We start from the raw sequence: 16,363 nt of genomic DNA on the forward strand, positions 1-16,363 counted from the left end.
ACTGCTAGTCTTGGGTCTTTGGCTTCTAGCCTTAAAAAACTCAGCAGTCGGTCTATTAGGATAAACAGGCCCGACATTGTCTGTATTAAAACATACTGTGGGCTTTGTTTCAACCTTGAAAATGTGACATTTTTGCGTCTGATGAAGTCATGGTTCCATTACGACAATCAAGGATGTTTTTGTTGATTAGTTTTTTATTGAGTATCCTTCTGGGGAAAAATAAAAAGTCCCTAACGGTAAACCCCCGGCCACAAGAGGAGCTTCTGTGAATCCTTAAATTGTTGTGTTCATGTCTAATATCATCTCTTGACCACACTGTTTCCTTGGCCCGGCCTTTTATCTCTTTTTATTTATATCCACTCCCGACGTGTGCGCTTCCTGGACCACAGTCTGTTTGTGCTGTCGGCAGGAAAAATATAGTGGAAAATTTGGCATAAACACAAATGCGAGATAAAAGAACAAACACGTAACTCCTATGAAGTCATCACACTGCGAGCAGATAGTCCACGCTGTACATTTGATAAATGAGCTCATTTTGGCAGTCTAAACAATAAGTGTTTGATGCTCACCACCTTGCAAGATTGGAAACACTCACCCCATTTGTTCTTATATAAAATGTGTGTCTTGAGGTCCTCAGTTATCTTACAGTATTTTTTTTATGAAAGCTGTAGTCTTAACAGATGATTTACTATAAAACCACAGTCAGGCGAGTCTGGGCCAAACTGAATCTCAGCATTTGTTTTGACCCACGAGATGTAGCAGATGGTTGGAGTTATTAGACAAGACAAGTTTTTAAAAGATAATCTGCAGATGAAACAGTGCTTTTCTTTTGTTGGAAAGATCTTGTGCAAGCTGCAATCAAAAATCATGACTGCAATGTGGAAAAACAGACTTAAGCAAAAACTGTTTGGTGTGCACTCAAAATAGTCTAATACTAAAATATGATGCATTAAAAATACCATTTGTACATAAAAATAAAAATACAGAAATAAGAAAATAAAAGCCAAGATCTGAAAAAAAACAAAATCACACTACAAATACCGTACCATACCTAGAGCTTCACAACCTAAAATCAAAACTTAAAAAAAAATGTAGAAGGACAATGAATAAACCTGATTTGTAATCACTTGTACCATGAACAGTATGACTCAAACTCACTCCAGGAGCATTAAGGACAAAGCCCCACTGTCTCTTGGGTTTGACAGTTGATCAAACATTTTCACCCCAGACAACCCCACTTTTTGTCAGTGTAGATAAACACAACCACAAATCCCTCTCTGTATTCACCCCGACTAATACTGAAGACAGTCTGGACACTGGGGAATTCTCTTTAGCCGACAAATTACTTCACATTCACAGCTGCCGTATGAAACGCCAAGAGTCAGTTTAAGCTCATTTTGTTGCATCTATTCTTCTAATAAAGCTACTCAAGATCAGGTAGCGTGGACCACTGACTGCGTCTCCACCACTGCCTTACTCAAAGTAAATCTTAGCTTGCACCATGTCCCTGAAACGTCCATTCAGAGGTGCACTAGACTGCCTTAAAGCACGATCACCTGTTGTAAATAATACAAAAATACATGCTCTGTATGACACATCAGGCCTGTAATGTCTGTCTGTCTTCCTGGTGTGTCAGCACCAACTGACGAGGTCAGGGTCCGTGTTGAAACAGTAAAAAGGATTCTGACTGGAGATATGAGGGTATTATGGAGGCGGGTGAGTATCGCTGAGGCAAGTCCCGAATATTGCCATTGTCTTAATGCCTTATCACATAGCACTCAGAAATATTTCCACAATGTTGGATCTGGGAACAGAATTTAACGGAAAACAAAATATCAGCACTGATGGCATAAGTTTTTTATGTGCCTCAGTATCCTGATGAGGTTGGGACATTACTTTATGAATGTATTAATAGATGGAGATTTGCAAAAACGGATCGGAACATATTTTTTCAATCCTAAACAAAAATCCTACTATGCCGGGAAAGGAGTCAAGATATTAATATACAGTGCAAAAAAAGTTCTTTTAGGAACGTGGTCAAAAATTGATCACGATTCTAGCCGTAATTTTATGCAAGGGGTATTAACATTGCATTCAACCTATAACCTTTTTGTTTTAATAATTCTCTTTGATTATCAATACATATGGGATATGATTAAGAACACAGAAGTTTGAACACAAAAAAAGCAAGAAGCTGCAACCAAAACCAGAAAGATTTTGTCCTTTGAGTTGGTTTTCGAACATAGATGACAAAGGCACTACATGTCTCAGGACGTCATTGTCTTGATTATGTCACACTCATCAAAAGGTATTAGTTATTGATATTATTTGCTCGTGTGAAACAAAAATTTAAAAACACCGGGAGTCAAAAAAAAACAACAAAAAAAAAAAAAACAGACTGAGGCTGCAAAACAACCCCGCCCTTGGCCTAGTTTCATGCTGCTTGTGTCTTTAGGAGTTAAAACCATATTGTGAAAGAGATTAAGGGTCACAGACAGAGAGATGGAGTCATAAAGAGACACAGGGAGGGAGGAGAGAGAGAATTAATGGAGTAGTCTGATATGTAGAAACTGCTTTTCCCTCAACTACAGTTTTACACTCAATGTCTTGTGCAGAGGGACCAGTGAGAATACAGAAAGAAAAACACATATAGGAAGGAAAATACACACATAAAGTGAGGACCAACTCAATAATGTGCAGTTTGATTGTGTTAACAGTGTTATCCTGTTCGTGTTCTTGGGTGTGAAACTGAAACCGGTGAAAATCGATAAAAGAGCAAGAGGAAGACTATCGAGCTTATAATCCAAAATGTCTCATCCGTGTGCCTGTTGAAACAAAACAAACAAAAAATCAAAAAACCAATACAGGGTGAAATCAGTCTCCTGTTTCTCATGAGTGTGGAGTGAACTACTTCCTTAACTGTACACAACATTTGTCTGGCAGGAAACTCCCACACCAAACAGGTCGGTTATCAGAGACTGGCATCGAGTCGGTCACTGGTGCCTTACCTGTCATAAAACCTTTCCTCTTTAAAAATCCCGAGCCACTTCTGTTTGGTCACAGAGTTGATAAATCCACAGTCCGTTACTGTGATAAAAACCCACACAGCGACTGACACCATCGCTCAAAGTGAAATATATATGAGATCCATATTCCTCAGGACACTGAAATACATCTTGCATTTTAGGCATTTAGCCAACTATGCTTTTCAGAGCTGCTTAAAATAAGTGACGCGAGAGAAAAAAAAAAAAAAGAATTGAATTTATGACGTGACAACTAAAGCAGGTTTGCAACCTTGTGACACGCTGGTGCAGCAACTATTCTTTTGCATTATACTGCAGTGTATGATTGAGAAAGTTTCCAAGAAGCGTTTCCTGTGCAGAGAAGTTTTTGTTAAACAATGATTTTAAAAGTCAATAATGAGCCTTTAGCATCAACTTTTTAATTATAGATTTATTTTAATGTCGTTTGTAATTCTTTGGCACCCATTGTGTCTCATCTTTTCTACGCCTAACTCTTTTGTAGCAAACGAACCATTGCTTGTGGCATACCACACATAAACGTCAAGTGCTGCTTATACTTTATCAGGAGGTGAATTAAAATCTCAGCAAGCATATAGTGGTTAAACAGTATTTACAAGAACAAACTGTCTAACTGTGCTGTAAGGAGCACTGAAGTATAGAAGAGAACTTCTTGTCACAGCGGAATATGGCTGCATTGTGTTGAAATGCAGCGTCTGACAAAGGAGGGGAGGAAACAAGTCATTATCAGATATGGGAAAAGCTGTAACCAACAAAAAAAATAAATAAAAGGGGGAAAAAAGCCATAAAAAACAGCAGCCAACAATAGTTTGCACTTGTGTCCGATTTATTGGTGCATCTCCACTGCTCCTCTGTCTTCCTCCTCTACTCACATCTGATCCTGTGAAGGAATCAGTTAAAGTATTATATTATCACCGTCTGGGCCCGGTGGCTCCCAGACCGGGCTGGACTGGATTCTCTACACCAACTGCAGCGAAGAATAGTTTTTTGCTTCCGCACCCAGATCTACTCAGCTGGTCTGAGGACTCAGACCACCATTACATCGTGAGCCTGCTAACCTTTCGGCAAGTGTTTTCAGTGGAGGTACTGGAAGATCCCGTCTTGACATGGCTCCAAAACAGCAGCAAAGAGGCCCTTAAGTGGCTACTTTGTGAGAAAAGTAACAGAGGAAAAGCGTGTTGATCATAAACGTTGACTTCTGCATTATTTGTAAAGCCTGTATGCACTGGTTATTGTCTCTGCATCACGCCAAGTACATGAAATCATCCTTTCTTGTGTCTCTCTTGTGCGTGGGCCCACAATTTGGAAGGCAACAGAAACAATGAAAACTACTGGTCAAGTCAAGCTCATTTATAAAAGCACATTTAAATACACAACCAGGGTTGATCAAAGTACTGTACAAAAAAAAAAAAAAAAAAAAAGTAAAATAGCATTACATGGTAAGAGCCAAAAACAAATGCATGCGCGAAAGGCCGTGTAAAGCTTTAAAAACGAATAAGAGAACCTTAAACTCAATCCTATACTTGACCAATAGCCAATGCAGGGATGCATGTACAGGTGAGATACGGTCTCTTTTCCTGGTACCAGTTAGCAGTCTAGTCTAGTCTGTGCACCAGCCGCAAAAAAAAAAGAAAGACTGGCTAATGCCCAAAAAATAGAGAGAATAGCAGTAATCCAGCCAAGAGAAAATGAAGGCATTGCGACAATCCTCGGATCATTAAAAGAGAGGAATGGTTTGAGTTTAGCGATACTTTACCCAATAGCTATTGCTGAGAAAATGAAAACCATGAATTGAAGCAAAAATGGGTTTTTATACAACAAAAACCTCAAGTATTAAGTTATTTATTAAGCGAAAACACCAACATTTGCTGGCCCCAGCTTCTCAAATTTGAGGATTTACTTATTTTCGCCATTTCCAAATCATTGTAAATGGAGTATTTTTGGGTTTTGGACTGCTGGCCAGACAAAGCAAGCAATCTAAAAGGTCACACATCGGGTTCTGGGAAACTGCAGTTGCCATTTTTCAGTATTTTCTGTCATTTTCTATCCTGTACAGACGTAATGACTTTATTAATCCAAAAACAATCAAGAGCTTAAACAATAATGAAAATTGTTAGTTACAGCCCTACTTTGAATATGCCTTGGAGCCCTGCTGAATATATGAATATTCCATTAACACCAAAGGAGAGAAGGCTTCCTGAATTAACACAACAGACTTTATCAGTGCAAACAAGAGTGTGGAGAATTACCCAAGGACAGATATTCCACGGGTCTTAACCCTGTCAGACATCAATTACTGGTCTGTCTTGGGGGAGAGATTTTAAACCGGTGAGAGCCTGTGAGAAAGAAGCACGAGTAATTGTTGATGCAGAGGTGTTTGGTTTAAATTAAGCCAAATAAAAAGAACCCTTCAAAATGGCCAACTGTAAATTTGTGATGTTATCACTTTGGAGCCAGTTCCTTAGAATGATGGATATCTTTCTATTTTTGATTTGGCCTTAACAGCATTTAAAAAAAAAAAAAAAAAAACAACTTTATTTACATTCCTTTTTCTCCAAGTCTAAACACTAATCTGGATTTCAACAAAGCGAGTTACTTATTAACCATCAGTCCGGCTTTAAGAGGTAAATTTAGCCATGAGCCACACAAACACACGTATATCGTCTCCATCTTTGGTGCCCATGTACCCCACGGACTCCTGTGGTTTAACTGCACTACACCTCCCCAAATATCACATCTACATGCATACAAAAACTAGACAAAACACACCCACACACACACACAGTGAGGAACGAGCAGCCTCTCAGACCAGATTAGGGTTGATAAGAGTTTGTCGCTGTAGCTCAGAGTATTACACACTGTCGACACACACACACACACACACACACACACACACACACACACACACACACACAGCTAGTCCAGACCTGTCGGGGTCGAGGAGCATATTAAAGTATTGGGTTGCAGCTACTGCTAATCAGCAGAAGAAGCGCTCCTTCATGTGCATACTTGTCCCTCTTTCACTCTCCTTTTCCTCTTTCAGTCCTCCTCCTGTACTTTGTTTCCATACTTGTCCACTGACTCTTTTCTTGTGTTTTCCCAACTTTTTTTTTTTTTAAAATCCTCATTCCTCTTCTCTTGTTTCCCATAATTGCCCATCATCTTTCACTCCCATGGTTTCTGTCCCCCTCCCACCACCAACTTCTGATTTTTGGCCCTGCAGTCTCCATTTACTCTGTATGCTCAGCTTGGCTCTTTGCAAATGACTTCATAAAAAAAAGTTAGCTTCGCCTACAGTACAGTAGGTGTTTAGAGGACAAAGTTGCATACTGCAGGCTGGTGCAACATGTGCAGGGAAAACATGATAGAATTTATCTTATGCCATTGTTCATGTTTGATCAGATGAAAAGTAAATGAAAAGGGCTTGAGACTTCAAACTTTTAGTCACGCTGGTGGTGTGGCTCCAGGGATGGCGATATCTGTCGGTCAGCTGCTCAGTCCACCACTTTGGTCCAGACTGAAATATCTCAGCAACTATTAGACGGATTACAACTTATATTAACAGCACCAAGCATAGAGGGTCTTGTTAGAGGAAATACACCGATGAGTTGCATTGTGGGAGGTCTAGGATCTAGCGTTTTGGAGCTTGGCCCATACTAAGGACTAAAAGTCAGGTTTTCCCAGCCTCCGCTGCTCCAATTTTGATAATCCTGTCATAAAATTAGTCTCTTTCAAGTCTCCCAACTTTATGAAAGTGTAATACTAAATTGCTGGAGTGCGCCTTTTAAAAAAGGTAAAACAGCTACTGTGATATCAGTGTTTTGGGGTGGCACCACCACTAAAACTGGAAGCATTTAGTAAAAGTGGATAAAACCTGCAACAACAACAACAAAATAAAAAAATAAAAAAATAAACTCTTGCTGGAACAATTTTTCATCTTACTCTCCCCCTCTCCCTTTGTACATTAACCTTTCACCCCCCCCCCCCCTTATGTATGCCTTCCTTTTTTTAAGGTTTTGGCCAGACATAGTATGACTTGAAGAAATCAGACTATTTTCTTGTCTCTGTCTGTTGTTCTGAAAAGAGTGAAAGAGGAGAGTTCAGGCTTTATTTGTTGTTGTTATTGCAGCTTGTGAGGGTTTTCAGACTTGTGGTGTTACAGACTGCCCTAAAGCCCATAGAAACACACACACACACACACCACTCAAAGTGGCCTGGTGTCAGTCTAGCCTACATGCACACAAATGAGGTCACACTGGCAATGAACTTTAACTTTGAGGCTTGTCACATCAGAAGCTGCAGGCTGACTTACTGGAATCAAACGCGTCGCCTTTAACAAGTACAGGGGAGTAGTCTTTCGCGATAATCTGCTACTTGAAAACCACTAAAATTCTCATTAGGGGCAAAGCCCACAAACACAAACATGATTTACTTCCTGGTGGCAGAAAGAACGCCCAGAAGCCTTTGCTTCACATGGAGCAGGAGGATGCGATTAACCTTCTGGTAAGTTATGGTGTCTCAGAGCATTTCACAGAGTGGCAAAGTTCTGGCTGTGTAATGGTTAGGTCTATGCTCAGACTCTTGAGCTTGAGATTTGATTATTCCATGGAAGATTTTTCCACCACAAATATTTAAGGACTTTCCTGCAGGAACATCCTTGGACCAAACAGCTTTTGTACCTCAAATCATCCTTGCCCATTTATAAAGGCTTGAATAATGATGCAACTGATGTCAACAACTGGGACAGAAGTAAGTCAAACTAGAGAAAGGAAGGGATCTCGCGCCAAATCTATGATGCTTCCAGATAGTTAAATATGGAACAGGCTCTCTGGTTTCATTGTTTGCTCATAAACAATGCTCGCTATTAGCACAAGTATAAGTTTTAGAGAAGACATTTCAATGGTAAATAAAGCTGCAGGTGGCCCCCATATAATGTTATCAGAGGTCATCTTGGTGCCCCAAGGCATGCATGCCATGTGGTCCCGCTTATGACCTTTTCAGCCTCTGTCTCTTAAAAAAGGAGGAGGAGGAACCCTTAAAGGCGAGGTGAATGTAGTAACGGGGCCTGGCTTGAATTAGAAGCGAGTGAAGAGGTCGAGCAAAGGATCATTTCAGAAATCGGTTTTGGAGGGAGCGCTGTGTATGCGACCCAGAGGAATGAAGTTTTACAAAATCTCCTACTCCTTTGTTGTAGCCAAATTCTGCATACTACTCAGTGTAGCCAAGAAAGAGTATCATTGGTGATCGGTTTTAGTATCATTGGTAATGCTTGGATATTTTTTTTTTTTTTTAAATGGATATGCTGTTTCTGCATGATACCAGTAAATGTGGAAGACCAAAGAATGTACAGGTTGTTGGATGAGTCAAAAATATTTTCTCTCTCGTGATTGCACACCAATAAAATCACTGTTGAACTGGGATAAATGGAGGAGTGTTGAAAAAAAAGTTAAAAAGTTAATTTATGATCTTTAAAAAATAAAATAAATAAAATAGTGATCTCAATGTATCAAGGTAATGAAGTTTGAAGAAGGAAAATACAGCAAATGGATTGGGTTGCGGGAATGATTGACTCCTGGGGGCAGGAATGAAGAGTTGGTAAGGAGGCATTTTTAGGAAAACTCATCCAAACTCATTGGAGTTGACAAGACGTCCAAACATGTAACATGAGAAGACAGTCATTCTGAAGACATCCAACAACAGAGTCATAAACATATACAACTCCCAGGCCATGCCATTAAAGCATCCAAACATAAAACACTGGCGTAAGCAGTTCTAAGAAAGAAGAAACATGAAAGGCAAAGACGAGAAAGTGAAAGTGCAGCTTTAACGTGTTAGCTATGCGGCATTCACTCAGCGTAATGGAAGCGGTGCACGATTCAAATAACCGTCTCAACCTCTGACGCACGCTAGCTCTTTACAGGTTTCAGATTCCATACAGACGCTAGCTTTGGTGGTAGTTGACATGTATCCGCTTGGACCTCTGTCTCTCTTACATTTTACTTCCTGGTCTGAGATTTTTTTTTAGGCAGCCCACTGTGTCGTCCTTCGATTGCTGTATCAACCAGCTGATTTTCCAGTTTCCAATGACAATGATTTTATATCCAGTAGGAGTCAGTGTCAGAATATCTTCACAAAGTGATAAGCAGATAGATTTTTGTGATGATTTGATATTATTACATTATCCGAGTTTATTCCGTCTTGATTTTCAGCGATGCTAGCTAAAGGCATTGCTATAGGGAATGTAATGTCAGTCAGTTGGTCCACCACTTTGATTCAGACAGAAATCTCAACAACTATGGATGTCATTTTAGTGCAGACATTCATGGCGCCTTGCTATAACAAGCTAAAGCCCTTATTACCTGGGATTACCCCATGATGTAAGCTGTAATTCAAGTCAAGTCCATTTTATTCATATAGCAACAAATCATAACAGAAGTTGTCTCAGGGCACTTTTCATATAGAAGCAAGTCTAGACCGTATTCTTGAAAATGTTATTTACAGGACACCCAACATTCCTTTCAGAGAACTTTAATTTTAAGGGCAAAAATAATGATGTCAAGATGCAAGCGTCCAAACAAGCATCTGTCCACATCCTTTTAACTGTTGTGATCTGGTCACACCTGTTTACGCATCTGCTGAGAATAACTTTAAAAAGGCTACATGTGTTTTTTTTAAGTCATACCTTCTTCAGCTGTCTTTGTTTCTGATGGTTTAAGATATCAGGACTCATTTCCTCCCTTCCGTAGCCATTTTCAGCCACTTGTTTTTCTTCACCATGAAAAAACAGCTTTCATCGAGTGAGAAAATTCATCAGTGAAACACAAGGACTTAAATTAATAATTGCAGTTTCAGTTTAATTTATATTTAATGCGCTGCACTGAGTGGTTTCATATTTTCATGGAAGTCTAATTCAGGAAATAGTTTCTCAAAAATGTATCTCCTGGCTAGCTCACTTCATACATTCATAGCTTCTTAATTTAGTGTCTTTGCAGTTGATTTCAAGCAGGTTTTACACGTTTTTGCTCCAAATGTATTAATATATCTAACTGCGTCCAGTATGTTCTAAATGGAAACCAGATGCAAACAGTAAGTAAGAAAATGCTGTAAATGGACTACAACTCTACAAGACTGGAGTCACGTTGAGTCTTTAAACCCACAGCAAGTCAGAAATGTCAGGGTGCTATAGAAGGCTTCCACTGCTGTGTGGAATATAAATTATGCATGCAGCCTCTGCGTGCTCACTCTTTAAGCCATCCCATAGTTTCCCATGTTCGCTTTTAGGTGCTAAAGACAGGAGACATGTTGAACTTTACAGTGCAAACATCAACCTGCCACCCTGACAGAGGCCTGAAAGCTCACAGTGGATCCATGTCTGAAAAATCCCCCCACATTTGGTTTTTTTCCCCCACTTTTCTTGTTCAACTGCAGCCCCATGCAGGGCAGAACGTCTGTTGACAATTTTCTCCTTTTATTTAAGTGTGTGTGGGGGTAATTTTCCTTCTTTCAGGACCTGAGGAGCGTGTGTCCAAAAAAGACACGCTACGCCTACCGAGACGAGCTACCACAGCCTGGCCCACACTATATACTTTACTGTTATGCATTCCCCCTTAGAGTATATGTGATATACACGAGTGGCGGGCCCCTGCTTGCGTTCACACACACACACACACACACACACACACATATACACCAAACCCCAAAGCGATCATGTCCAATTTGCAGGTTGAACTGAGTGTTCGGTGCAGGAGAAACAGGCCAGCTGCCAATAATAACACCAGGGTTATAGCTGGATGACCATTAAAATCTGTGGTGAAATTAATCACATTCAGGATTAAGTGGCATTTCAGCAAATTAACCAGGGAGACTTATACCAGTGGGGGCTCTGTGCCTTGCTTCAGGGATCTTAAGAACCACATCACTAGCAACAGGTAATTAAACCTGTGAAATTTTAGTTACAAAGTGTGCATAGAAATGTAGAGGAAAGGAGGTAGACATAATAAAAAGGAAAGATAAGGAAAAAATGAGAGGATGTAAATTGATAGAATAAATGTAAAAAATGTGAGGTTTACATATAGAAGGATAAAGAAGGAAAAGGACTAAGTATAAAGATTTGTGAATAAAGACTTGTCAAGAGACAAAGGTTAAGGTGGTGTGCTGTTGAAATGAAAGGAAAAGAGAGAAACCGCGAAGCAAAGATATATATGGAAATAGACTAAATGAAAAAAAAGGTACTGAAGCTTGATTTACAAAGTGGGAAAGACAAAAACAAGGAGCAACAGTCTTTACAGAAGGCATTAGCATGTGAGTGTTGTGAGATTAGGAGTGTAACTCGAGTGTGTGTGAGTGAGTAAACGCATCTGTGTGCGCCTGCATATGCATTTACACAGGCTGGCCGTGTGTCTACATCTTGGCAAGATTAAACAGACGCTGGGAATGAGGGATGACACAGAGGAGCAGGAGAAATAAAACAGACAGGATGGAGAGGAGATGTGCGCTGTCTGGAAGAAAAGAGCAGAGCTTTATAGTTTATTACTGCGATGATGGAAGGAGGCAGGAGAGAAGAGAAACCGGGGGGTTTAGCCTGTCTGCCAACTTCAAGCCAAACTAACTTAATTCTAATGTTGTTTAGAATATAATAGCCTGTATAATTCCTACGTACAGAACAACTGCAGATTAATGGTCAATGTCATGCTTATGAAAGCTAAGTAACACTTTAGGTTTGCTGGAACAGCCGCTCTGAACAACATTTTAGCCCTGCAAGCGGACAAAAATCTTTAGTCAACATTTATCACCTGTAGATGCAAAAAAACTATAATTGAAAAGGTAGACACTGCTGTCTGTGAGCTACAGCCCCACACACACACACACACACACACACACATACACACACAACTTTCCTGTGTTGTACCAGAGGAATGATGATGTTGGTATTTTGGGTTGTTTCTCTCTCTTTTTCATACCATTTTTTGGTGACCTGTATGTATTATCATTTTCTTTCAGGTGACAGAGAACATCATCTCCAAACAAACCTTCATAGGTGAGCATCTCTCTCTCTCACACACACACACACACACACACACACACACACACACACACACACACACACACACACACACACACACACACACACACACACACCTAACACACACCCCAATCGAATCCGTCTAAACCATCGTTGCTGACACGCTTGTGTTTCCTCTCCCCCTCAGAGGCGAGAACCATGCCTCGCTCTTTCAACAACTCGGGGTCAAAGTTCATGACCTCGATGGCCCAGAGGCCATCTGCCCACTTGACTCTCCGAGACACCAGCTCTCAAGGTGAGGCGTTTGTGTGTCAGTACTTTGGCTCAAGGGTGTCAGGAAGCGTGAAAAAGGAAATTGAATGTCACAAAATTTTTTGTGTGTATGTGTGTGTGTAGTTGTGTGTGTGTGTGTGCGCGCGCGCGTTAAATATTTGAGATTGGACATGACCATTGGAATGCACCATATTGTTTGCATGTGCTGAGCAATAAAACCATAAATCAAAATAGGAACAAAGACACTAAACTGTGTTTACTCCTTGCCTACGTGTTTTGATTTAAAGCTTGTAGACGTCTGTTCGCATTAACATTATAGGAGCAGCTGCTGCTCATGGTAACTCAAAAGGGTTCCAAAAAAAAAAAATAAAATCTCTTGAAATAGTCTTCCAATTGCCGGAGTTATTTTTGCCAATGCACGTACGCTTCAATAGAAACTCAGGATCTCCTAGATCACCTCAGTCTTCTCTTACTGTGAAAGATTAAGGGGGGGTAAATCCCTTAATCATTTATGTAAGGACATCATAAATATAAAGGACTTGAACTGTCCATATTAAGGGTAAATCTCAGTTTTATCTTTTACAGGTGTTTAGCTTCCTTGTGCCTACTCAACTGTTCTTCTCATAAATACCCTTCCCCACGTTTGCCAGAGGCGTTTTCCTACAAGAAGCATCATGACATCACAGAATATATAAAAGCAGTAAGACAGACATTTATTGGGACAGCGTTTATGGATACGAATAAGGGAGTGTACGCGTGTTGTAAAATGAGCAATTTGAAGTTGGAATGCGTTTTTCATGTGTGTGTGTTATCCAGGCCATATCTTCCATCTGAAACTGGCGTGCAGGCTACAGGGTGTTGACAATTTGGCAAAAGGCTGCCTGATGTTATTTCCCCTAAGATGACAAAGAGCAAGGAACGCGTGTGTGTGTCTGGGTGTGTGAGTGGAGAAGGAAGAGAGGGTGAGGTTCACACATTCAGCCTGGATTTCTCATAAGGAAGTACATCAGCGAGGGAAATTTGAGGGTTGACCTTTGATGTCTTTTCTAATAAACCATTGTCACACTAATATCAAGGAGACAATAGCGCGTCCGACAACTACAGCATTACCATGCACGCACGCACGCACGCACGCACGCACGCGCGCACACACACACACACACACACACACACACACCAAATTCCACATTTGACAGAGAAAGAGCTATAATTCAACTAATTACTGGACCACAGCAGCAATAAAAGCGATTGAACAGTTCCCATGTGAACACTTTTTTTCCCAGTATCGTACAACATTGACGTTACCTGCGTTTAATCTGCAGTTCCGAAACACAGTGTGCAAATATGCGTGTGAGTGATGAATGATGCATGCACGCATGCCGAGGAAACAATGTGGGCTGAATATGGACGGAAAGAGACCAAGACAAACATTTGTGTCCCTTAAAATCATATTACACAGGATACTGCGAACATAGAACTTGTGCACTGAGTTATAGCAGTTAAACTGTTAATATCTATTAAACCACTGGTAACCTCAGCAACAGGACTTCTGCTACATGCGATATTACCAGTTGCTGCTCACTAGTGAAACTGAACTAACATGGGTCAGTCCCGACTACATATTTTGGATTTCAAGTGTAATGATAATGCACTCCAAGGCGTATCACTGTGGAAGATAACCGACTTGGTGCAGGAAACGCCAGTCACCTGCACAATATGGTGTCTCCCCCCCCCCATCTGTTTTCTTCATATAACAACAGGACACAGAAGAGTCTTCCGATACAGCTAAACACCGTGGTGGTCTAGCATTTTTTTCTCCGCTATAAATCACCTGAGCTTTTAACTGTGTCACTTATTAGGGTGAAATACTGTAAACATCGCCTAGTGTAATGAAATCGTAACACTGATGGTTGTGATCGATAGAATAAAGATTTACCTTTTCATGTGTCACTCAGTATTTCGGATGTTGCCAGGCTTTTATGAATCTTTAGGCAGTGATGCATTTCATAGCTCATGATTTTAAAACCAGCCACAGACCGATGTTACTCGTGGGTCACATATTTCATCACTGGTTCTCTTTTCAGTCGCTGCTGCTGTTGAACTTTTAGCTTGTTGATACATTGCACCTTTCGTTTTGCTCAGTCTTTACAGCCTTGGCTTGTACTTCCTTTTCACAGGAACCACACTTTATGAACCAAGCTATTATTTCTAGACACAGCATGTTTACTTTGTTAAAATATTTGAATCTCAGACAGTTTTTCTGGTTTGTTTTCCCATTGCTGTTGATTTTTCTCTGCCTGTTTTTCTTTCAGCCCTCTGTAAATCCAGCAGTGAGATTTTTTTTTCATCCCATTTACAAACTGTGCGGTTTTACCTTTCCTACTGCTTTTAAAATTTGTTTCTCCGATTGGCTCGCAACTATTTTGTCGTCCTCACCAACAGGGTTCCCTCCCTACCAGATGACCACAATGGCTCTCCACCAGTCGTGTCGCCATGTTGTCCGCTCATGGGCCAATCAGAGCTTTGGAGCTCACCTTCACAACATGACCCTGTCCAATGGGAAGCTGCGAGTGCCTCAGGATGGGCGGTACTACCTGTACTCACAGGTGATCCTATTGTACCTTCAGTATAATTTAACGTTTTTGGTGGATATTTGTTGCAAACCTGTCTCTGTTCATTGAAATAATTATTTCAATGATTATTTTATGGAAAAGGGGGAAAGGGAAAGTTCAGGAGCGTATAACGGTATAGTCAGTGATTTAAAAATCAGACCCACCCATGTAAACTCTCAGATAACATGATAAAATAAAAAATATGACGTTTAACTCACTCAGTGGGATGGTTGAGCTGGCATCGAAGCAGAGAAGTATTCCAGTCAGGATTGAGTAGGGCTGAGGAAGAGGCCTAAACTATCTTCAACCGTAAGATGGGCTCTGTACCCGTTTTTCAGGTAAACCAGTGCTGAAAATCCAGCCTCACAGACAGAGATAGATGAGAATGGGAAACGTTTTCTTCAATGCCATCTTTTACCATGTAGCACCTGTCGTTTTCGATCAATAAGAGTAAAGTGGCTCTGACAGCGCTTTCGTGACGAGTTCTAGAGTGCCCGAGCACCTTGGAAGGTTGAAGGATCTCCTTCGCCAACACCTCTTATAATATTTTTGTTTGCTTTTATTTCATATTATCTTATTTTAATTATTATTTGAGCCTCTCCCGACCCCCTGGGGGGGGGTCCTAACCACCAAGTTAATAACCACTGCTCTAGATGATAATAACAAGGAAGCAAGTAGAAAACTATAATAGCAACATGCAGCCTCTGTAAACATTTAATCATTCTTCCCTGCTTTGCGTCCTCCTATCTCCAGGTGTATTTTCGTTATCCATCCCCGGCAGCCAGTGATGGAGACCAGCGCAGTGTCAGCCACCAACTGGTGCAGTGTGTCTACAAGAAAACCTCCTACCCAAACCCCATACAGGTACAGTGTCGTTTTTTTTTTGTTTAACCTAAAACAATATGATCATGCTGAGCCATACAAACCATCAAGTAACTTCCTTACCTTCATTTTCACCTTTAATCTTGTTCTCCAGCTCCTGAAGGGGGTGGGAACTAAGTGCTGGGCTCCAGACGCTGAGTACGCCCTACACTCCGTCTACCAGGGGGGCCTATTCGAACTGAGGGCTGGTGATGAGCTCTTCGTCTCCGTCTCTTCCCCGACCATGGTCAACGCTGATGATTCCTCCAGCTACTTTGGCGCCTTCCGCCTGGACCTCTGAAAGCAAGGGACAGGAGGAAAAAAAAAAAAAAAAAAAAAAGAACAGATGGGACAATGGATGGATAAACGGGTGGGCTTGAGAAAATGAGCTAGGGGCCTTTTGAATATCCGTTGATTTGGAAAAAAGACAGGAGTGTGGGATGTTGGCCTGGATCTTGGATCCACAAGGTTTGGTTGGAGGGATACATTGAAGGATGGATGTGACTGGGGTTTGACGGCATAGCTCGAGTAACCAATGCTGCAAGAAGAGGGGA

General features: G+C 40.8%; 1 protein-coding gene across 1 annotated transcript in view; it reads left to right on the forward strand.

Annotated features, from left to right (window-relative positions):
• Nucleotides 1–16,149, forward strand: part of tnfsf10l (TNF superfamily member 10, like) — a 58,323-nt gene extending 42,174 nt beyond the window's left edge. Inside the window, exons 3-7 of the mRNA XM_040141049.1 lie at nucleotides 12,042–12,078; nucleotides 12,251–12,358; nucleotides 14,779–14,942; nucleotides 15,702–15,812; nucleotides 15,925–16,149. Of these exons, the coding sequence (XP_039996983.1) occupies nucleotides 12,042–12,078; nucleotides 12,251–12,358; nucleotides 14,779–14,942; nucleotides 15,702–15,812; nucleotides 15,925–16,110 (606 nt within the window). The 3' untranslated portion in view covers nucleotides 16,111–16,149. The remainder of the gene's footprint in view (nucleotides 1–12,041; nucleotides 12,079–12,250; nucleotides 12,359–14,778; nucleotides 14,943–15,701; nucleotides 15,813–15,924) is intronic.
• The last annotated feature ends 214 nt before the right edge of the window (nucleotides 16,150–16,363 follow it).

Source organism: Xiphias gladius, chromosome 12 (genome assembly GCF_016859285.1).
Source record: "Xiphias gladius isolate SHS-SW01 ecotype Sanya breed wild chromosome 12, ASM1685928v1, whole genome shotgun sequence".
Taxonomy (NCBI): Eukaryota; Metazoa; Chordata; class Actinopteri; order Istiophoriformes; family Xiphiidae; genus Xiphias; species Xiphias gladius.